This window comes from Martes martes (genome assembly GCF_963455335.1).
Source record: "Martes martes genome assembly, chromosome: 3".
NCBI lineage: Eukaryota > Metazoa > Chordata > Mammalia > Carnivora > Mustelidae > Martes > Martes martes.
This window is the reverse complement of record NC_137890.1, coordinates 27,334,276-27,358,453: the sequence shown is the minus strand read 5'-3', so window position 1 is coordinate 27,358,453 and position 24,178 is coordinate 27,334,276. Positions and strand designations below refer to the sequence as shown.

Sequence of the window (24,178 nt, the reverse complement as noted above, 5' to 3'; positions counted from 1 at the left end):
GTAAACCAAGTAAAAGAGGTCTAATGAGAGAAAGTCAACAAATAATCACACAGATAATTATATAGCTACATTGGCATTATGTTCTATGAAAGAAAAAGACTGAATAATATGACAGCAAATTATAAGGGAATGTTATCTCGATTGGGGTTAGAAGGAGCTTCCCTCCAAGGTATCATTTTCGCTAAATCTTAAAGGAAGGGCAAGAGTTTCCCAGGTGAACGGATGTAGGATGACGGTTAAGGACAGAGGAGATTCCATGTAAAGGAAACACTATTTGTGAAAGGTGTGTGGGAGGAAGGAAAGAAACTGGTGTCGGAAAAAAAGAGAAAGATGGAACCTGGTGGCTAGGTTATAAAGGGGCAGAGCGATAGGTATCAGAGTGGGAAGAACCAGATCGTTCAGGGTCTTGAAAGAACAGGAACTTTGTTCAAAGAGCAAAAGGAAGTCATCACATCTGTTTAAAGAGGGATCAAAATGTTTACAACACCCTTTTGAAGGATCATTTTTACTGTCAATTGGAAAATGTTATGGAATGGCCAAAAATAGATTTTGGAAGACATGTTAGGATAAAATCCAGGTTCTTTAGTTTGACATTCAGATTCCTCAGAGTTGAGGCCAAATCTGTTTCCAGTCTTCATTATCACTTCTCCCTTCCACAAATGTGCCTTTCAGCCAGACCCATCCATTCTCTCTCCCCTGAACAGGATTTGCTCACTCCTGATTTTTGGCTTTCCAGAACACCTCTTGACTATGTATTTGTTTCAAGAGCCAGGCAAAATTTCATCTGTCCTCAGTCCCCTGGTTGAACATTGCTCATCTCTGTAAATATCTCAAATTGCTACCAGATTGAAAATTTAAGACACCATGAATTGTAACAAACAGCAATATTTTTGAACCATGAAAAAAGTGAATGTGGTGCTGAAAAATTTATGACCAAATCTTACTGTTAGACTTCTGAGGTACATAAATTGGTCATATTAGTTTAGCATTGCTTTGAAATTTCTCTCATTTATCCATGTACTTACGGATCTCTCCGTTTCTAAGGTCCTATAAAGCACTTACTTGTTTTTTGCAGAGAAGTTTGATCCACAATAATTTCTCCAGTAACAAATATTTTTTACTTCCTATTAAGTTTAAGGCCAATTACACAATACTTAATATCCTTGCTTTCGGGGTACATAACTTCTCATTTCTATGCTGTTTCATGAAGATATTGTAAACAACAAACATAATAGGTGTAGAATCAACAATGCATATTAATTCAACTGGAGAAGACGAATATGAATAGCAATGATCAAGGCAGTGCAAACAATGAATGGTTAAGTATGGCATGACTGTTTCCTAGCCAATGACAACAGTAAAACATCATTCACTTTAAGATGCATCCTGGTTTCAGAGATGCATGAATGAGCATGCAAATGTTCATCATAGAATTGAAAACCTACATTCTATCTAACCATTCTGTTGATATTTACATTTTGCCATATATTATTATTCATACCTTCTCTTTCTTAGCTTTATGATACCTTCATTTTCCATCGAGTTCATTCATTTAGTCATTCACTCATCAACAATCTTCATTGAGTATCTCCTATATGCCAGTGCTGGCTCTCCCCAAACGGACAACTACCGCTAGTTTCACCTCTTTTATCCCCCTCCCACCAAAACAACACCTAACTTAGTAGCATTGCCATAAATCCAATTGTGAGGTTGTCAGTGTAAACATATAGTACTTGGGACTATAAATGAATTCCCGAAGTTCTTCTTTCTGAGAGCGCTCTCAAATTAACATTGGATAAAACTAAAGTATATAAATCTGTTGACCTAGCTATTTGTTTTAGTAGAAATGATGCAAAAGTCTGTATGTTCACACAAACACGTGGACACGTAGATACACACATATACACATGCATATATTCTTTGTGGAGAAGTCATAGTATATTGAACATATAACTACATTATTAACAATATCTATTTCACAGTTGCCTGTTAACAAGTTACTTTATTTAAAGGGTATTTCTCATTTCACTGTTAGATCACTCCTGAAGTATGTATTATCACCTACTATTTGCAGGGAAGAAACTGAGCCATTGAGAGGTTAAGCAGCTTGCTCAAGACATGGCCCATGTCCCTCCTAGGAGCCATATGAAATTTACACTTTTAATATCTTAGAGGTGGCTAAAATCTACAATAACAGTTTCACACACTTTCATTTCCAGACTTCTAGCTTAATTATTAGAGTAATTTGTTACATGAAAACTTTTATTGCTTTACAAAGGCACTTACTTGTGTCTTTTTTCAGCAGAAGTTTACTTTAAATGTATGCTTCAATTTGTCAACTACTTAGATGGGTGGGAAGAAAATAACATGGTGGTACCTAGTAACAATCAAAGATACATCCAGAAAGAAGGGGCTTCTGAAAAGATATTTAGTCTTAACAACGCAACAACTTTTTTAAACTAGAGTATTATTTAAAATGATTGATAATAGACTTTTTCTCCAAGAGCTTTCAAACAGCTTAAGATAAAAGATAGTATTCATACCACAACTTAATTAAAGCTGGAGTAGGATAACTAATTATTTCATTTACAGAATCATCCTAAAGTAGGGTTTTCATTTGGCGTGTTTTTGGGCAACAAAGGGATCTTGAAAATTTTGTGGGACAGTTAACTAAGTTTGCTACTTGAAACAAATTTATGTCCATTAAGAAATGTCAGAAACAATCACAACATCAAAAATTCTAAAGATGTGCATCTCTTGAGTTCATGTGTATATACACATATGTGTATATACATACATATTTATTAGAAATGAATTTTCAGGACTAAAATCTCTTATAAAGAAACACCTGAACTTTATCAATCCATCTGGCTTCACGTCAATTCTTCTTTTATATTTAAAAAAGAGTCCCTTCTTCTTTCTCACCTGGTTGTCTGTGGACTCCTTACCCACCCCCTCAGTTTTAGAAACTCATTCAAGTTCCTTTGCAGACATTACTGCCTCTGAGAAACTCTCCTGATCCCACATACCACACCCAAGAGAGAGTTAATCACTTCCTCCACAGATGTATTTTCAGTCTGTTATCGCATGTATTAGACTCTATAGTAAACATTTGTTTAGTTGTCCTACAGACCAGTTCTATGAGGACAGGAGATACTGTCTTATATCTCCGGGATTTAACACTGTGTCTGAGGTTAAGAAAAAACAAATCAATTGAAATATAAAATAATAGTAAATACTTCATACCAATCTCAAGGGTTAACATTTTACACATATCGCTTCAACCTTCACAACAACCTTTGGGTCAAGAGTTACTGTCTATCAGAGAAGACCTTAGGCTTACGGAAGTTAAATAACTTGCCTGTGGCTGCAAGGCTAACAAGTAGCAGAGGAGGGCATCTGCATAGTGGCTTCTCTCCAAACCTCAGGAAATTCAAGTATTACAGAAAAGTGGGTATATTGGACATGTATAGATATTTACAAAGGTAGGGCATTTTCCCATTAGAAGAATTTCAGAGGCTTAGCACTTAGAATGGAAATTCCAAAGTTTGGCCCCAGCAATCTCCCCATGTCCTTTGACCTCACCCTCCCTCACACAGCGGACAGCTTTCCTTAGCATGTGTCAGAGGATCTATTACATTCTTCCGCTACTCCCCCAGCTTCTGCTATAGCAGGATTTCTCAAACTCGGCATTACTGACATTTGGGCTATATAACTCTTCGTGATGGGGGACTGTCTTGGGCAATGTTCTTGTTTAGCGGCATCCTTGGCCTCTACCTGCAAGATGCCGATAGCTCCCCTCTTCCACCCCGAATAGTGAAAACCAAAAATGTCTCAGACCTTGCCAAGTGTCCCTTGAGGGACTGAATTGCTCAGAACAGCAAGTTGGTAATGCTACCATGATTTACTATGACTTAGAATTGAAGTCCTACATTATTCACTTCCAAAGGGCTTATGAGCATCATTCTTAATTCACTAGTTCACAATCACAGACCTAGGGAATGCTTTTCTCCCCCACTTACTGAACTCAGGAACAAGTAATTGCACACTGGGCCTATATATAGTTCTGATTGTTCATGTGGCAGGGCGGAGGCCCAGAAGACACACGACTGGGTTTTCTTGTGACTTTTCACAGATGACTACCATCAGACCAATAGCCTGTAAAAGAATCCATTTCCAAAGTTTAAGCTTAAAGGTAGAGTGTTGATGAATGTTTGGAACTAAATCCATGAGGCCATATTCTAATTGTGTAGGTCAGAATCCAGGTGACATCTAGACCTGAATGCAGATGTATTGTGTGGTCACTGCTGCCCCTGGGCAGTTCCTCACTAGCAGAGTGACAGGTCAGAGACAAACATCCCTTGGAACATCCTAACCGCTGGCTTGCCAACATAGTGGGTACTAGATGTATCTCAAGGCTGTTTAGGTGTTACTGTTTAGGTAACTGTTTAGGTTACCTAGGTGTTACTGCTTGATGCATGCTAGGCCTCTCGGTCATTAGGCTTTATGTTCACAGCGACCAACAGATATGCATCCTTAAATGCTGTTCTGAACAGACAAAGACTCCTTTCCAACATAAGTCTCAAGACCAGTTTTCTGGTATGAGCAGCTCCATAATAGGACTACTTTGTGCCTACTTTTGAGCAGGAAAACCAGGTTTGGGCTACAAAGAGTGCCCTGAGCCCATGAAGAACTTGGAGTAATGAGAGTTGGTGCAAGTGTGGAATTTATCAGAGCCCTCTTGACTGTAAGTCCTATTGATTCAAATCAATAAACCAGATGTTATTTGGGGGCACAAAGCCATTTCAAAATATGTAAGTATTACCTTGAGTGCTAGAGATGGTCATCTGGACCTTGAGTCACGTGAACCTGAGCAGCCAGGTCTCAGAGACTGTTTCAGCAAAGGCAGTTTTGCTCCAAAGCTCAACCATTTCCCTTCACACTATCACTATCACAGATGCTTTTTTTTTTTTTTTTTTCACTCTGCTTGATTATCCCCAATCTGTTCTTCAAAAGTATTTATCCTTCTCTAGGTACTGAAGCAAGCGGAAAATATTGGTTAATGACAAGAGGTAAATTTCAGCAAATACTGGCAGAACAAGTCATTTCAACCCATTTCATAGTTGTGTATCTTAAAAATGTATGTTTTATCCCTATTTTTTTTAAAGATTTTATTTATTTGACAGAGAGATCACAAGTAGGCAGAGAGAGGGGGAAGCAGGCTCCCTGCAGAGCATAGAGCCCAATGCGGGGCTTGATGCCAGGACCCTGAGATCATAACCTGAGCTGAAGGCAGAGGCTTAACCTACTGAACCACCCAAGCACCCCGTATTTTTTTTAAGGGAGGGGTTTTAGTGAATCATGAAACTTAAAATTAAGAATAAACATAGCGGGATAAAGCTGTTTAAATATTAATCAAACATTGTTACGTTTCATTTAGGATTTAGGATATGAGCATGGTGAACATAGTTTTGTTTAATGAGTTAACACCAACTCTGTTGCCTCTCTCTTAGCAAAACTCTGGCATTTCAGTAGCTAAAGCCATTGCAAAGACTTGGAGACCAAACCCACTACTGAGAATGCATCAGTGCTTTTCCAATTTCTGTATTCCCATAGTGCCTTGCTTGCGCCTTTGCTATGAAAGTCCTGTCTTGCATTAAAGGTGCTAACTTTCTTTTTGTACCGCATTGACTAGCCTTGTGATTTGTGAAGAGTAGACATTCAAATGAAATCAAAATCCCAAATGATTTTGGAGCCCAAATTCTATTCCAAGTGGGTCCTTGTATTAAGCCAAATTATTTATTCTTCTCTGCACATTAGAATTGTTTTGAGAAATAAACTTCTTTAAGGTATGCTGAAGTCAGGGCACCTGGTTGGCTCAGTCATTAAGTGTCTGCCTTTGGCTTAGGTCATGATCCCAGGGTCCTGGGATTGAGCCCTGCATTGGGCTTCCCGCTCTGTGGGAAGCCTGCTTCTCCCTCTCCTACTCCCCCTGCTTGTGTTCCCTCTCTCACTGTGTCTCTCTACGTCAAATAAATAAATAAAATCTTTATTAAAAAAAAAAAAAGTTCTGCCAAAGTCTTACTTGCCTCCTCTAGCCAAACCAGAGGCCTAGGTGACAGGCTTCTTTCTAATTTCCTTTAACAGTTCATTAAAAAAAAAGAAGAAAGAAAAAAAAAATTGCCAACTAAGCTTGGCTCATTAAAAATTCTTCAGGTCAGTCAAAATGCAGTTTTAGATAACAATGTGAAACACTGGGGGTGCCTGGGTGGCTCAGTTGGTTAAGTGTCTTTGGCTCAGGTCATGATCCTGGGGTCATGGGATCAAGTCCCATGTCAGGCTCTCTGCTCAGTGGGAGTCTGCTTCTGCCTCTCACTCTTCCTGTGTTCTCTTTCTCTCTCTCAAAAAAAAAAAAAAAAACCTTTAACAGTATGAAACATTGACTAGCCCTGGATAATTTCAAAGCTAATCTCTTCTTATTTGCTGTACTTTTCTTCCCTTTTTTTCTTTTTTGACTCGAAGTGAACATCTCAAGTTTAATTTTGACCAGAGGTGCACTATCACTAGTGGTATTCACATTTTGTCTCTCATTATTTGCATGGTTGTCTCATGATGTATGGGGTGGGGGCACCCAAATATCCAAGTATAGGGTGACTATAGTCTGACAGCTTTATCCTTCCAGGAACGACCATACCAGTGATTAAATATTCCAGATGTATAACATTGCTTTGATCAGTTAGCACTTGTTTTAAAATTCTGCTTTGGTCTTCAATCGATGGACACCCACCCCTGGTATGTCACAGAGAAGTATGGCAACTGTCTTAATTAAAATGGAAATTAACGGAACTTTTGCCATAATGAGTATTGAAAACCAAGATTGATACAATACTGATGTATCAGTTAATAAATTAATGCCTTTTTATTTTTCTTTACTGAAATAGCAAGAAATACACTGCCCAAGGTGACGAATTATTTTTGATCTACAGTTTAACCAGTTTCTAAAGTTGGGATTTTGCACCTGCCTCTGGTCCTTGTGCACATTTAAGAGAGGAATTCACAAATGCCCAAGTGTGGATATAAATGCAAGTGAAACACTAAGCCCATTAAACCTTTGAAAAGTTTGACCTATCTGCTCAGAGTTAATAAATGACATCAAACCCATCAACTGCCCATCAGTCGCCTCACAACACTGTGCAAAGATCAAATTCGTTTATCTGGCATCATCAGTGTCTTAACTTATACAACCTGGAGACAAGTGATATCTTTGAGACAAAGTATACTGGAGAAAGAAGTTATGCCAAAAGTTTGGTTGTGAGTACATGCACTTGGTTTTGGCTTTCTTTCACTGACAAGTCCCAGAGCTTGCCCCAACATGGTAGAAATTGGACAGGGCCTTAAAAAAATGTCTCAACACACATAAATGAATGTTTTAACTAACAATGATCATGTTGTCATTCTTAAATGAATGTCAACATAGAGAATGTACAGTTTTCTAAAAAAATAAAATAAAAAGGGCAAGAAACCAAAAAATACAGCTAAGATCTCCCTAAATGCTTAGCGATCAACTGGCATGTTTGCTGTACCATTCTTACCTTTAACCTATCACGGTATCAAAATAAAGGCAGCTGGATTATAAACTCAATATATGTATATATGAATCTTCAAGAACCAGAGATTAAAAACCTGGTTATTCCTCCATCTCAATGAGAGGGCGTGCTACATTTAAAAGCTCTTTCACACACTTAGGTTGTGAGTTTAGGTATGAACACTTAATTTTCGATATTCTGAAAATGAATTGTATATGGTATATATATTAACTGTTTAATAGTTTCATTGGAAGCTTCTTGAGGAATCCAATTTTCCTACTCATCTTTAAATAATTTTCATCAGGACGTAATATATACTTACACAAATCTTCTAATTTTAGTCGGTTATTACTATGTTCTACATTCAAACTAGGGAATTATGCTTTACATCTATCCCATTTAAAAAAAAAAAAAAGCACTGAATTAAAAGTCAATTCCTAGGTCAGTAGTTCTCAAACTAGCCATGACTAGTGGAGTGATGTTTTAAAAAAGTACAAATAGCTAGGTCACACCATACAACTCTGAATAACCACAGCAGAGGTTATTCATTCACTTCAGAGGTTATTCACTTCTTCATTTGATGCAATGTCTACAGAACCACTTGGGAAGCTCCTTGTCTGCTGAAAAAAAATGACTTGCAATTTCTATACTGAATAAGTCCAGTCAGTGCATAGGGCAGCTGTTGAGGAATAAAGCTAATTAGTCAAAATTTTTGTGCTTTACAAATCCTGACAACCATACAATGAAAAAGAAACCCTGCCTTGTTTTCCAACATTAATTTCTCATTGATCATCAGGGATTTGAACCTAAGAGTATTAGAACTGCAATGCTCAATATCCCAAAGTTGAAACTAGAGTAAATAATTTCTCAATTAATTTAACCTTGTGTTTTTTGGAGAAAGTTCAGAGCAATGTCTTGGTTTAAGAGGCTGTGTATTTCCTTGAAAGCTCATTTTAAAAACAAAACAGAAGACAACCTGTACCAGGGTAAGACCAGAGAAGGAGCCCCAGAACAGGAAACAAGATTAAACAGTGATAGGTAAATCATTTTCTAGACTTCCGGGGATTCTTGGCAGCAAGAGCTTGTGCTTCAGAAGAAAAAAAAAATCATCATCCACAAAGTGACTAATTAATGAAATGACTCGTTACAAGTAAGTAAACCTAGGATTGTCGAGATGGGCAGTAGCAGCTTACTGAGTATTTGCTCCCAAAAGACAAAGGCCAACACACTGGCTTTTTGCTGTTTTGCATCTTTTTCCCAAAGTTTTGGGTTTTGGCTTTTTGCTATTTTGCATCTTTTTCCCAAAGTTTTGGGAAAATTTAACAATTTTCTGTAAGATTTGATTTAATAAGACAGGGCCTCTCCATTGGCTTCCTTGGGCTTCAATTACTAGGCCAATATTGGATGAGATTTTATGATAGCCAACACCTGAATCAAAACAAGTTATAATTTTCATGTCTTTTCTAACCTAAGAAACTTTTGGTATCATGGTGATAAACTTAAGTCTAAAACCATATTGGCTGGAAAAAACATAGCCACAATCAGCTAAGTCAAGAAAACATTTTTGCCTCAGTTACAAGCATTGATCTGTGTATACTGCATACCAGGCAGAGGACAGTCAATAAATGTTGTACTAAACTTGTTTTTCTGGTCCTGAATTAGTCTCGTGGCTATTTGTAATACTTAATTCCGTATGTAAAGAAAAAAAATCTTAATTGTTAATCTTTTAGGGAAGTCTCCAGAATGAATTAGTTTAACTTTTTTTTTTTTAAAACATGCAAAACAGAGGAAAGCCAACAGTCTGTTAAAGGAAAGAACAGCAACAATGATCTCAGGATTAATACACCCAAGTCAAGTGCTCAGTTCTTTTCCTCCCAATTACCAGAATTATCTCTAGGGGGAAAAAAAAAATCCCTGAATCTCCCCTTTAAAGAACCTTGTAGATAAGTGAAACTATTTCATTGAAATGCTAGTCTTAACATGAAATGTGGGTTTTTTTCACTTCAAAAAAAAAAAAAAAAAAGAAAGAAACAAAAACAAAGAAAAGGTAAAATAAGACAAAACAGTTCAGTTTAATTTCAAACGTTAATATATTTTCTATTTTATATTGAACATATGCATCTGTAACCCCTCTTTTGCAGCAACTAGCACATCCTCATAAAAGGGGCAAAATTTGTAAGATGCCTCTTAAAATAAATATTCTTTTTTATAAAATAATAAAACTTCAAATAAATATTCTTTACACTAAACAATATGTTGAAAAAATTAGAAAATAAAGGTTGAATTTTACTGTAACTGTACAATATACATGAAGTCCAAAGGGAAATCAGAGTCTTACAATAAAGGCTTTCTGTAAGGCAAAATACAATCTAAAAACATACTGATTGATTCACATTCTTCCGAATGTACAACATATTAGTATAATATTTTGTGACTGTGCCATATAGTATGGCACAACTTGTTTTTCACAGTTGCAAATATTACTGTATATACAAAAATATAGCACATTATCTCTGGAGAAAACAATGGAAAAAAAGTCATTTGCTAATTTACAAATTTTGCAAGTACTATTCACAAACAAAAACTTTGCCTAGGAGTGTCTGTTGCTTTAGCTTATGCAACACGTGGGTCCCCAAGTTCCTTATCCCAAACTCTGAGCTCCATTAGCTAAGTTCTAACAAGCGTATCAGTTAAAATGGCACATGGACAAAAAGCATTTCACTGCAAACAGCGAAGAATATCCCAACCCTCTATTAACAGTGCCAAGATTATAACTATTTAGTTGGTTGCATATGTGTTAAAAAAAAAAAAAAAGGAACAATCCTTATTACTGTCATATTCCTGATTAATGGTGCTATGTTGGTTTTTCAAAGTTCCTGGGTGGGACAGTGGGAACTTTGCAGCAAACCGTGTTTGAGTTTTTACAGCGGCATCCAGGCCTGTTAACCCGGTCATAACACCCCTGGCACAATTTAAGGCAACCCTTGGCTGGAAGATAACACCATAAACAAGGCAAAAAGAGGGACATGACGCCCATGGCAGACCAACGTGTACAACAGTGAGACTGGCTGCAAGAACACGGGTTGTCAGCACAGTTGTCCTCGTCATCATTAGAACAGTGATAGAAGAGACCTTTCACACAGCACACACAAGTCCCATAGTCAATCACGTTTTGGGCTGAGCAAAGGCACTGCTTGTCGCAGATCCAGTCTGATGGCAGAGGCCTAGGGTAGGTGCACTCCTTGCACTTGCACTTGCCACAGTCCTCACACCTATAGGCATGCAGGCCCAAATCTTCCTTGCTCAGGGGCTTAAGCTCACCTGGCTTGAGCTCGGATTTGGGCTGCACACGGATTATCCCATCAGCAACAGGCCCCGAGGAGAAAGATGGTCCTAACAGTCTCTGTTCAGAGGAACTGCTGCTGTTACTTGTCCTTGTACTGCTCCGAGACCCCGAGCTGACTGTGCTGATGGACCTGGACAGAGGGGCTCGTGCAGAAGAATGGACCTGTGGGTGCTGGAGCCTGGGAGGCTGGCGGTGCTCGGGCAGACCATGGAGCCTCTCTTGTTTGTGCTGAGCAGAGGGGCGAGGAGCAGGCTTGAGCCCAGGTCTTGGGACCACGGTAGGCCCCTCTGTGTACTCATTGGTGTTTCGGATGGCTCTGATTTGATCCAGAGACAACACGTGTACCTGCTGGGTGAGGGCATCTCTGGGGTCGGGCTCCCCACGCTGCCTGCCAATGTCACGGGGCGCCTGCAGCAAGGACTGGGACCCGCTGCCACTCTGAGCTCTGGCCTCCATCAGGTCTGGGAAGTGTGGTCACTCCAGCGGGCTTAGAACACATCTGAATTCCTGCAGAAACCAAGAGGAAAGAGCTGGTTTACACTCCAGGATACTTCCCACTCTCCGCCCACCTGAATTAACTCTTCACTTTCCACTCTCCTAGAGGAACAGGATTTGAAATGGAGTGGCCACGGAGGGAATTAAAATAGCCATACATGATCACTTCCATACCAAAAAGTAAAAATTATGACCAGGTACTGACAGTTCTTTAACCTTGTGATGTGTGGTTAACGCAAAGCTGATTTTTTTTTTCTATTTTTATTTGACAGACAGAGATCACAAGCAGGCAGAGAGAGGAGGGAGCAGGCTCCCCGCTGAGCAGAGAGCCCGATGTGGGGCTTGAAACCAGGACCCTAGGATCATGACCTGAGCCGAAGGCAGAGGCTTTAACCCACTGAGCTACCCAGGTGCCCCAACGCAAAGCTGATCTTTGTTTCAATCACATAAGTAATGATTCCCTATTCGAATAAACATAAAACTGCAAGGTTCAGGTTCAAGGTAAAGATTGCAAGAAAATAACGTTAGAACACAACACTGCTGCCACCAGATGCAAAAGTTGAATACTTTTTCAAAATCTGAGATGGGTTTAACTTTGTCGTGGTCATTTTTGCCTTAAACATCAATAAATGAAGCCTAGAAATTCTTGGTTCTTACTCTGCTTTTACATCATATACTTTTAATCATAATTTAGCAAGTATCCTGCAACTTTTTAGAATACCATAGAATGAATGTGACTTGCAAAAAAGCAAATACTCGCCCCCAAGTTATAAATTTCACAACAGTCATGCATTATTAACTATGTAGTAGCAAAAGTTATAAACTAAAAACAAATCCATTCAAACCCTGTTAGGTGCCAGGAAAATGAGAACCACCAGCAAAAAGAAGACAGGAACTTAATTTCAACTTCTCAACAACTTGTGGATCAAACATTTTACAATCGATAGCCTGAGAAAGCATCTTTAATTCTGTACCTAAGACTGTTTTCCCTGTTTTAGAAATAAATTATGTCCAAAAATCTTAACTGCTCTGCCTGTTTCCCAAAACTTAATAGTTTACAACCTAAACTGACTGGGGATAACAGGAAGTGTTTCAAAGATTCGTGTCACGTCTCCAATCTCTCATTCTGACAGGTAATCGCTTAACCTGCAATCTCTCTATAAATGTCCAAACTATCACCCCCTTTGCCAAGTCTACAATGAACAAAAACGGGCCAAAGTGGCCCTTTATCCAGCCCCCGATTTTTATGAGAGACACAGGCAAGTGACACACGCCTTCCAATTCGGACCAAGGCAGAGCTGGAAACCGGATCTCACTTCCAACAGCAAGGCAGACAAGACAACGTTGATCTTTGCTTTCACTCCGTATATCGGCTCTATCTGCGTCCCAACACCGTCCCCAGCAGGTGGGACACAGTCGGATCCCCACGGGGCCTTTTCTCCGGGGAAACTGACACAGCCCAGGGGCCAAGCTGCCCTCACCCCGCACACAATCCCAAGACTGACTGGAAGGCGCGGAGCGGGGGTGGGGGTGGGGGGGACACCTCGGAAGGGGACGTGCCTTGAAACGCTAGAGCATACTTCCCCCTCCCTACCTCCCGGCTAAAATATATCCCACCCCAGAGAACTGCTTGCCAGCTCCCGAAGGGAACCACTCCACCCCCAGGCAAGGGTCACGCAGCCCACCGCAGGGCGTTCTGGCAAAGGCCCTTGAATGTCGGGCACAGGTTTCAAGCCCTGACGCCAAAAGCCATGTCTTAGATACACTGCCGGGACAGAGGTCTAACCCACGCACACTGTGCGACTCCACCACGCACTGACCGAAGGGGCACTGCCTGCAATCTGCACACCCCATCTCCTTTTGAGTGGAGAGAAAAAGTGAAAGAAAAATTGCTTTTTAAAGAAAGGGCAATTCCCAGAGCCCCACTGCAACAAGCCAGGCGTGCAGGACGCAGATCCCTGCGCTGGAAACTTTCCGCGAAGATTTGCTTGCCTTGGAAAGTAGCATCTTTGGGGGGAGGGAGAGAACTTTTTTTTTTTTTAAACAAAAATGATTATCGCCCTTTCCTAGCCTCCTTTGCAGCTCCCGCCGCCCACCCCCCCCCCCCACGCTCCCCCATTCCCCACCCGGAAAGTGGTTAGAAACCCCCATTAAGAACAGTGTGTGATCAGACTAAGGATTAAGGGGAAAGGACTTCAGTACAAGGGTGGGGCAAACACAGAAACCGCTTTGTAAAAACGCACAAGATTCCGAATTCAAGGCGGCGGCGGCGGCAGCAGCAGCAGCAGGAAAAAGTAGATCAGGCCATCAAAGGAAATTAAAAAAAAAAAAAAAAACCTAGCCTCTTTTGCCACCTATTTTCAGGTAATGGAAAACGATCGCGACCGCTTGATGACTTTCTTCCTGTGGTAGGTCAGCCCAATCTTCCAAAAATAAAAAAAACGTGACCCAAGCCGACCACAGAGAACGGAAAAAAGAGAGCTGCACTTCCGAACCGCAGACCCGGCGCCCGGCAGGGCGACGCTTGCACCCGCACCGGCTCGCCTCTGTACCCGGCACCCTGCCCATTTTTCACCCGCGGGGTTTCGCAGCCCCGTGAGGCGAGCGACCCGAGCGCCCTCGGTCCCGCCGGCGCCCCTGCCTCGGGACAGTCTCACCCAGGACTTGCCTTCCCTGGAGAAGAACAGGTTAGAAATGCGGGCGCCTACAACGGGGACCTGGAAAACACAAAGTGTTCCCCCCTCCCTCCCTCGCTCTCAGCGCCGAATTCGCGGCCAAGGCAGGGCCAGCAGCCGACCCGCGACGAGCAGTCCGCCACCCCAACCCCCCAGAGCGAGGGCGCGTGGAGTCCTTGGGCTGGGGACACCGTGCCCGGCGCGCACTGCAGCCCCCGCCGAGGCAGACCGAGCTCGGATCAAGGGCAGCTCCACAGGCAGCTCCCTGGATCCCCGCGGGGAACCTGCAGGGTTAGAGAAAGGGAGGCCTGAGGAGAGACAGAGCCCACTCCTGGTCCGGCTGCACCTACTCCATGTTGCCCACAACGCGCCGGCAAAGGCGCCAGGAGGGGAAGAGCCAAACGTGCCTCACCGTGATCGCGGCTTTGCACCAACCCCTCTCCGTTGGATTCTCGTCTTCCTGCGATGTGCAAATAAAATCCAGCCCCGATGCAAACTTTTCGCCCCTTCTTTCCAAACTCTGCTTCAGTCCAAGTTCCGAGCAATCGGCGGGAGGAAAAAAAAGAGAGGAAAATCCGGAGCCAAGTCCCCAGCCGATGAACACTCCGGGGTTCGGGGCTGGGGGCGACCCCCCTTCTAGAAACGCACGCGGAGTATTTCCTTTTTCTCAATGAACTGGAGGCCGAAGCGCCAACAGCTAGTCTCTTTTCCTGGCAGATGAGCGAAGGAGAAAAAGAAAACCGCCTTAGAGAAAACCTAAAGCCAGATGGCCAAGTCGTGCGGCCGCGGCCGCGTCGCCGCGGAGGCGGCGCGGGGGCGCGGGCCGGGCCGGGCGGGCGCGGGGGCCTGGGCGCTGCGCGCTCCGCCGGCCCCTCTCCTCCGCTCGCGCTGCGCCGCGCGGCTCTCAGCGGTGCAGACTGGGCGTTGTGGAGGCGCGGCGGCGAGGCCGAGGCGGGGGCGGTGGGTGCGGAGGAGGAGGTGAAGGAGGAGGAGGAGGAGGGTCTGGGGCCCGGCCGGGGGGGCTCGCCGTTGGCCTGCGCCCTCGCCTTTCCGGAGGCAGGGAGCTCTGCGGCGGCCGCGGCAGCAGTAAATGGCGTCATGTGGATCCGAGGCGGAACAGAGCAGTTGTTGTCCCAGAGGATATATCGCATCCGGTCCCAGCTCATTGGCTCCGCGGGGCTACATTCACTCACACTTCAGCGCCCGCCAGCGCTCCGAGCCGCAGGAGGCATTCAAAAGGGCAACCGCGCCGCCCCGCGCGTCCCGGGGCCGGTCCTGCCGCCCGGACGCCGTCACGCGGGGCGCCCGCGGGGCCGGGCTGGGCACGGCGGGGTCAGTTTATCCAGTTTCAAGGAAACACTGACCTTAAGGTTTCCCCAGAGGCCATGAGGACGAGCCTTAGGCTCGCACTGACTTAGGGAACTTTCTCCTTGCCATTGGGAAAAGGGAATGAACATTGAAAACTAATCCCGGCCACTCAGTGTTCGCATTAAAACAACAAGTTGCAGGTTTTAAGAGTTTGTTCGGAATCCATTTCAAGCCCACCTCTCTTCTTTTCTGTTCCCCCTCGAGGGGGCGACGGGGAGAGGGGGGCGGAGGGGAAGGGGAGCGGGAAGTGAGGTGGGAGGGCTATTGGTTTATTCTTTGTCTACTGGATTAACCCGATTATACACCAGGCACCAGCACAAACCGCCTCCCCCACCTCGGAGCCGTGTACGAGAGGAACGGAATGCAGATTCGGGTTTCAAGTACTTTTATGCTCTGACCGAGATTTGCTTTTGATGGTGTCGCTCTGTAGTTTTTAGTTTAGCATTAGATTTTATTTTATTTTTCAAGGAGAGGTAGCTATAGATGGAGGTTTTTTGAAGATCTGTTTTGTTTGACGCAATAGCTGAAGGAAATTCTACAGTCTCAGCCTTTTAAAAATTAGTTAATAGCACAGACACGATAACTCAAGGTCGACATGACGGGCTTCTGAAATGGTAGGGGGCTTACTGTTCCACTGCAGACTTCCTTCACTTAACCAGAAGTCATCCTTCATTTCTGACTCTCCCTTGTCACCTAGAATATTTCCCAAGAAGATCCTATTGTACATTTTGAAGGCGGTATGCATTTTCCCGCTTGAAAAATGTGGAAATATTAAGATAGAAAATGCATAGGTATGCACTGCTCTAACTGCCGTTCGTTTACTAAGAAACGTGCTTGTACGTGGGAACACGGTGGGAAATTAACCCCCCGCCCCACACCCCTGATACTGAATTCTAATAATTTACAGAATGTTTTTACTTTACAGGGCAGTACGGTCAAATCTCCCGAATAGCACCTGCCCTCGTGCGGGGTTAAAGTTCTTGAAATAGTGCTAGGAAAACGTGTTGCTTGACTCCCAGCGTCGGGCTCCAGCTCACGTCCGTGTGCAGCTTCCCTGGCACTCGCTGCCTCCTCTCGAGCTCGAGCTCTAGACTGTCCCAGGCGCGCTCCCCGCCGCGCTGCGCTCTCGCCCTGCCTTCTCCATGTTTCTCTAGGGCGATCCCCACTCGCCCTGGGTTTGGAACAAGAGATGGCAGGGGAAGTGGCATGCGTTATTTCCGGGTGCTGGCCTACGTCCCCCACACCTCGGTGAGGGTGGACGAGGCTACATCGTCCGGCTCTGCCGTGTCCCTGGGGCTAAGGTTAAGGGACGACCGGGCCTCCACGGCCCGGGCAGCTCGCCCCACGCCCAAGTCCTTTGAGCCTCGGGGTGAACGCAGGCGCCTCTGCGTTTATGGCCCAGCCGGCCACCAGGGGGCGCCCGCCTGGCACGGGGCTGGGGCTGGTGCAGTCGGCTTACTCGGTACTGGACGAGGGCAGGGGAGGGAGGTTGCGCTCTAAAATGTGTATTAGGGCGGCTGGTTCAAAATGAACAAAAGCCGGGTAGCTTTTCCTACCGTCTCCTGGGACACCTTCCGTGTGGAATATGAGATGAGATACCTGGGTTCGAAAGAACTCCAGCTTTTACCAATGGAAACGAGTTGGGGGCCAAAGCCAAGGTGTGCAAGGCTGGTGGGGAACTCGATGCCCCTTTGGGGGCAGCAATTCTCTGGCAGAGCAGGTGGAAGACAAGCCTTCTCTTGGTTTTCTCAAACCCTTGCACCCAATGGCTGCTTCTTAGGTGACACCTGTACCCATGCTACTCTCCCACCGCTGCAGGAACTTTGCGAAGACACACTGTTCTGGATCAAAGCATAAGCTGGGATTTAAATTAGGAGCTTCTGGCTGGTCAGAGCACCTTATATTTTTAATGAGTCAATAGGAAAGAATCTAGGAATTTATATTTATCTCTCATGGGCTAGAAAGAATCCCATGTAATCTAGCTCTCCCCTTCTTCCCCCCCAGCCTCCAGTTTAATTGACTGGAAAAACATTTAACCTATCACTTAAGCACATGGTAAAAACAAGAACCTGTTGCATTCTTTCTAACTTGCTCTTTATTATTTATTTAGTGAAATGATTGTGGGGTTTTTTTTTTTCAGATGTAGAGTATACATCAATATATTGTGCCCCCAAATTTACCTAGTGAATTATAATCCCGGAGAGGAATGCTGTTTGTGTGTCTGCACGTGGGTATACAGACATAATGAAGTGTTTGGTGCAGCTCTTGCAACGTGTACCCAAATTAATTGTCATATCGCATTCCAAAATTATAACTGGGGTTCATTCTGGAAGATACTTCAGGATTATGAAAGAATGTTATGTAAAGCTTCACAGTGAAGCCCTGTTTTCGAAGGTGCTGTGCAAGGTTCTAGGAAGGCAGCACTGCATGAACAGGCATTGCCATTTGCCTAAGGTTGAAAATACCGAATCCATGGAAATTCTTGCTGCATCCATATCACTCCTAAGTTCTCAGGTTGCACCAAAATAACATGCTTTCTGAATCCCAGCTATTGAACAGGACAGTGTGTCATATATTTAGGATCTCATCCCTGCACTCATTTTATTTTCTGCATTCATTTTTTGGGTTTACTTCATTTTATAAATATAATTATCCTCAATTTCTTTTTTTAATGGGGCTGTGTATAAACCTTTGTGAAGTTTGCATCCTCTAATTTTTGGTAGAGGGCATCCACAGAGAAAGTGTAGACATGCTTCTTTACCAGTAGTTATGTTGGCTGAGCTAACTCAGAATTTCAAGGTTGCATTTCCTCATCGTAGTCAAGGTTGCATCCCTCATCGTAGTCAACGGAGAACATAGCTTTAAACAACTCTAGTTCCAGTTTCCTTGTTAGAGTGACCAAACCACTTGGCCTAACTGGGTTCTGACTCAGTTTTGATAACCAAAGAGAAATTTTGCAGGGATATGACGTGTTTTTGAGACAAAGAAGAATTAATAGTTATTATTTCGTTGTTTTGTTAGCTTTATAACCAAGGCAACTTATTTATGTATTCACACTTAAAACTGGCTGCAGAACATGATAGTGTGTACTGCTTCTGAGAGTAACAATCTAGGTCTTTCAACCATCATTTCTCTTCACACCCCAAATGCAATAGAAAACTTAATTTATGCATGGTCTTTTCTAGGAGGGACCTTCCTAAATTAAAGGGCTTTGCAATAATGGACCTTTTGATTTGGTGGCCATGGTTGTGGTCATTCAATTTTGAATGGCTTTGATTTTCCAAATTCTATTGATACTGTCTCTAGGAGGGTTTGGGAAAAACTACACTAAATGTTGCAAAGGAATTCAAAATAGACTACTAGGGTTCTTATCTATATAGCCTGAAGAACCGGAAACAGTTTATCTCTGCATCTGACCTTCTTCAAAGACGTCCCTTATCCCTAACCAAACTCAGAGAAAGATAGGGAGTTATCCCAGGGAAGGAGGAGTGGTCTTGATGAGTTGACTTTGAACTGGAGGCTCCTGTCAGTCTTGTCTTTTTCAGAGATCTTATATTCAACCTGAATCCACCTGGTGGTTTCAACTGGTTAATCAATCTTCCTGTTACATCCATGCACATTCCTACTGCAATTTATGCAAAGTCAAATGTGGACTGAAGTTCTCTAACAAGGCAAAACAGAATTTCTTTGCTGGCCAGCAAGATTTTCCTCATTATATTGTTGCAGGAATTTTTCCTCCACTGGTGCCCACATTTCTTGTTCTCACTGCTTCGAAGAATGAAGAAGTAGACCAGACAGAGTGGAGGGTAGCAAAGCAGGGTTTACTGAGCAATAGCAAAGCGATAGTACAAGGTTCCCAACGAGGGAGGGGACCCAAAGGGTTGACCACCAGAGTTCCTAAGTCTAAGGGTTTTAATGGGGTTGTTGGTGGGCTGTCAATCTGATTAACCCTCCCTCTGCCTGTCATCCAATCAGATTTTTGTCACCTATCAGGGGAAAGGGTGGAGGGCTCCTTCCTGGGTGGTGTAAAGAGTGGTTTCCTCTTAGGGCGGGGCCCCTTGTCCCTGTCCCCGCTTGCCTTCCAGTTATCCTTCAATATTTCTAATATATTTGTCCCTTGAACTCTAGATTAAGCTTTTTCCTTTGTAGGACTGATGTGTGCAAAGAAATTCTGATCAGTGAAAACACTGCATTGTTGCTTTGCCTTTACTTGAATAGCCTGAGGTTTATTTGTTTCTCTGTTTGTTTTTAACTTTTGATCTACTTGGTTCAAGAATCTTTAAACCCAATGCTAAAGCTTGGATTATAAGCTTGTAAGTGAAAATCATAAATTAAAATGAGTATTTGGATATTACTGGCGACACGTAATAGCAGTAGGAAGATTTTAAACTCTGAACAAATAGGAGGTTTGGGTTATACATTTTTCAATACGTGGACACTTGATCAAAAGAGCATAGGAAGTTCAACCTATTTTCTAAGGAAGATGGAGTGGAAAAGATTCCACTAAAGTCATTCTGATGACCCAGACACCACAATGTAGAGGATGCTAGCAAGCCCTGGCTTAATTTCAGTTAACAGGTCAAATCTAAAAATGTTTAATTCGGCAAATGGAATAAGAGTGCATGCAAATTTAATTTGTTTCTTTGGAAAGGAAGTGTTTTGAAGTTATAGGGAATTGTGAACCATTTGAGAATACTGTGGCGTTATATGAAACAGCTTTTCTATCTATACACACTCTGTGTTGAGTGTAACTCTTCAAAAGGATAGACCGTTCCAAGGATCTGGGGAGTGTATATCAGAGCTGCCATGTACTTTCTTTGTTATGGGCCTGAAACTAAAATAGAAAGATTCTTCACCTTCCCAGTCTTAAAAAAAGAAAACACATACTCTGATCTTTGTAAACCTCAGGCGCTCAATAGCACATTTCAATGAATGAATGAATTGAATGAATGCAATTAAAGTAAGTCAATACTTTTTGTCTTAATTTTGTAACAGCAAATTAAGAGTTTTTGAAATTTTCTTAATGACAGAATTTAAGAGTCATTGCACTAGCCTGGAAATTATCATTGTGTTTTGCATAATTATCAGGAAGTGACTGAATCAAGTTTGTTAAGGCCATGACTTTTAATCACTGAAATAGTAAATATTATAAAGTTAAAGAGTAAATGTTAATGGGAGTATTATGCAATAGGAAGGAAGCTTGTAGGGAACACCTATTCTTAAGCTATTTAATAAAGCAATTAATAAACAGGCTGATAATGGGTAGCTAGAAAATATAGGTGAAAGTAAACTTATGAATTTTTTACTTTGAAAAGTGCATTTGGCCAAAATATGATTATATTAATAATTAAAATTAAGTACTAATCTATAGCTTCAAGTTAAGAAGTTAGCACCGAGGGTCGGGTGGGGGTGGGGGTACACCTGAATGGCTCAGTCAGTTAGCATCTACCTTCAGCTCAGGTCATGATCCCAGAGTGGAATTCCATATCAGGTTTTTTGCTCAGTGGGAAGTCTGCTTCTCCCTCTGCCTGCTGCTTCCTTGCTGGTGCTTGTGCTGTCTTTCTCTCTCTCTGACAAATAAATAAATAAAATCTTAAAAAAAGAAAAGGAAAGTTAGTACTGGGGTGGTGGGCTGGCTCAGTCAGCAGCATGTGACTCTTGATCTTGGGGTTGTGAGTTCTCTACACCCAACCCATGTTGGGTGTAGAGATGACTTAAAAATAAATAAACACATAAACTTGAAAAAAAAAAAAAAGCAAGGACACATTTTAAACACAGTTGCAAGAAAGCCACTGATTAATGAACAATTTTGACCTTCACATTTTAAGTGAAAATCTCCTTGCCGTTTTGAGAAATATTCTTCTCACCCTGGTTTGACACTAGACAGAGACATACTTGCATTATACCCTAAAAGGTACTGAAATCATGCATTGGAAAAATTAGAAATTAAATCTTCAAAATTATTAATATTTGGTTTTTTAACTGTAATTTCTAAAATAAAATGATACTGCAGGTTGAAATCGCAAATATCCTAATAGGTTCTGGAGGCTTTGGGAGTTTAAGACATCTGAATTTGGATTTGGTCTAGGCCACTTTGGGCAACTCTGATCACTATCTTCTAATGCTTAAATTCCACTCTGGCTTTTTGTTACACCTAGGATAAAGATCTTCACGGTCCTATGGTCCAGCCTCTTTCCCCTCTCAGCCTTCTGGTATACCACATTCATCTGCTGTCCACCCCATAGCTGTAAGTACTACCTTTTAATTGCTCCAAAGCTCATCTACCCTGTCACAGGGCATTTGTACATGCTATCCGAACCCCACCCCCTTCACTTTTCTGGCCTTTCCCATGTTAATTCCTACTACTCTTTCATATATCAGTTGTTTTGTTCTCAGGGAAGCTTTTTTGACCTGAGTAGGTCAAGTCTCCTTTTTCCTCTCCTGACCTTCTTTGTTACAAACAAACATGTGATTTTGTGATTGATCAGTAACTGTCCTCTTCACTGTGTTCTAAGCGCCATGAGGTCTGGAATCCAAGTAGATTTTGCCTACCATTTTACCCACAGCACTAAAGGGCCTGGGGCAATTAAGGAACTCAGACATAATTTTCAGATGTATTGAGTGAATGAGTGAAGAATGAATGGGATAATTAACTTTAGTTTCCATTTGTAAAGGGGTTGCTGGGAGGATTGGATGATATAGAGTATCTCTAGAAAGCCTACCCTATGGGGTACTCTCAGTAAGTCACCGTGATCATTTCAATTAACTTGGGTTTGGTAGTTTATTTGATAAAATCAGCTCTTTTGCCTCCATATTTTCAAAGTTTTAAAATCAGTAAGCACAATTTGCTTTATTTTATGGATCTTATTTGTTTGCACTCCTGTGGAAATAAGAATCTAGGTTTGGAACAAGTTTTAATGACTGTATTTAGCTATATTCAGCTATTAATAGTACTTCTATAGAAGCCTTAACCTTACATTGATTTGTTTTCATGTATAACCTCCTCAAAGTAGGTAAAGCACTTTAGGGAAGAAGGGACCTATTTAGCTGTTGTGGTTGTTTCTGACTGGAATGTGTACTTGTTGAATTCCTTGCTCAAGAAATCTGCAGGCTTGAGAAATGTGAGTTCCTTCTTATTTGAGATTGACTTCAACATTGGGGGGCTTGTCCCACACTGACTGTAACTGTGTATTTTGTGGATGGACCCTTGTGTCTGAAATGGTATTGAAGCTTTAGCTCTTGTTCGGAGGAAGATGTATGTTCACTTACATTAAACGATATGTGCAGAGGTATTTGTTGTACACCAGAGCGCTGTGATATTTCACCGTCCTCAATTCTGTAGATTATTGTGATCATGGAAAGGTGAATTTGTGCATGGCTCAGAATAATAACAATCAAACACAGTTCTTAGGGTTAGAGTCTTGCACTATGGTACAAGTCCTAGTCTATAGCATTCTGGGAAATCAAGTAGATTTCAAGTATTGTCTCTTATTTAATAGCAGCAAGTACATATCAAGCGGTCTTATTTCATATCAACATGGTGTGGCCTTCTGGGAGCAGAGTTCCTGTCTTCGTGGCCTAGGGCTGGGAGCTGCTGGCTCTATCGCTTTGCTCAATGGGTCTGAGATGTAAACCAGCTAGTTTGTGACAGCGAGGAGCTGACAGTCTAAATGAGGAGATGAGGCAGGTAGCCATGAAGATACCAGAAAGCCTTTCGAGGGAATCTGCTCAGCCAGTTTTCAGCTGGGTGCTCCTCATGCTTGAGGGTGGATCGACCCAGTGGAGGTAATGCTAACGAGGCTCATGAAGGAGGCAGCCCCTGAGCGAGGCCGTGGGCTAGTTGATCTCTTTGGGCCACAGGTTACAGGTGTGTTGTTTTCTTATTTGGACACTACCACTTTTATGTGTTTTACTAAAAGTAACATTTTTCAGGGCACCTTGGTGGCTCAGTCAATTAAGTGTGTGACTTCGGCTCAGGTCATGATCTCAGGGTCCTGGAATTGAGCCCTGCATTGGGCTCCCTGCTCAGCAGGGAGTCTGCTTCTTTCTCTGCCTCCCTGCCCCCCAGCTCGTGCTCTCTCTCTTTCAAATGAATAAATAAAATCTTTAAATAAGCAACATTCCTCTAAATTCCTCTAAATATATACTGAGAGTGTGGGTGGAAAAGGCCCTTGTGTTTGTAGTACTGTAACTTTATAGTGGAGTTCAGCTAAGACAGTTCTAGATAGAAGGTGAAATATTTAATGGCACCAAAGAAATTTATAAGTATATTCAAGACATCATAGGGGCATTTCAAACTCAGTCATGACCAGGTTTTTGGGGAAAAAAAAAAGATTTTCTTCATGTATTTGGCATGTTTTTCTCGAGAACTTTATAGAACTGTTAAGATAAGTTGTGTTTATGCCCTACCTTCTTGACCACTTTTCCAGTTATGAGTGGATCATGATACTTCTGAAATTTAAGATAATACAGATATCCTGAGCCCATGGTACTTAAAGGGCAAAAGATATCTCCCATGTGGTGGTCACTAACATTATAGCTCATCAAGGATTATAAATCAAATTAACTGGGATTGGGAAGGATTGAGTATACTTCAGTAATAGTGGGGATTTTACCCAAAATATCTAGTATATTTTGGTGACCACTTTTCATCAAATCCCCCTTATGGTTAATAATTGATGACTATGTATTTTAAAAATCCTTTATAG

The 24,178-nt window shown here is 42.3% G+C and overlaps 1 protein-coding gene across 1 annotated transcript; it reads right to left on the bottom strand.

Annotated features, from left to right (window-relative positions):
• Window positions 1-9,660: 9,660 nt before the first annotated feature.
• On the bottom strand, window positions 9,661-14,778 carry SPRY2 (sprouty RTK signaling antagonist 2). The gene is made up of 2 exons (XM_080799272.1): window positions 14,515-14,778; window positions 9,661-11,439 (listed from the first exon to the last, which is right to left on the bottom strand). The coding sequence occupies exon 2, from the start codon at window positions 11,386-11,388 to the stop codon at window positions 10,441-10,443; it is 948 nt and encodes a 315-aa protein (XP_080655398.1). The 5' UTR covers window positions 11,389-11,439; window positions 14,515-14,778; the 3' UTR covers window positions 9,661-10,440.
• Window positions 14,779-24,178: the final 9,400 nt, after the last annotated feature.

What these genes read in the sequence shown, in the direction of transcription:
- SPRY2 (XM_080799272.1), bottom strand. Translation starts at nt 11,388, where the DNA reads ATGGAGGCCAGAGCTCAGAGTGGCAGCGGGTCCCAGTCCTTGCTGCAG.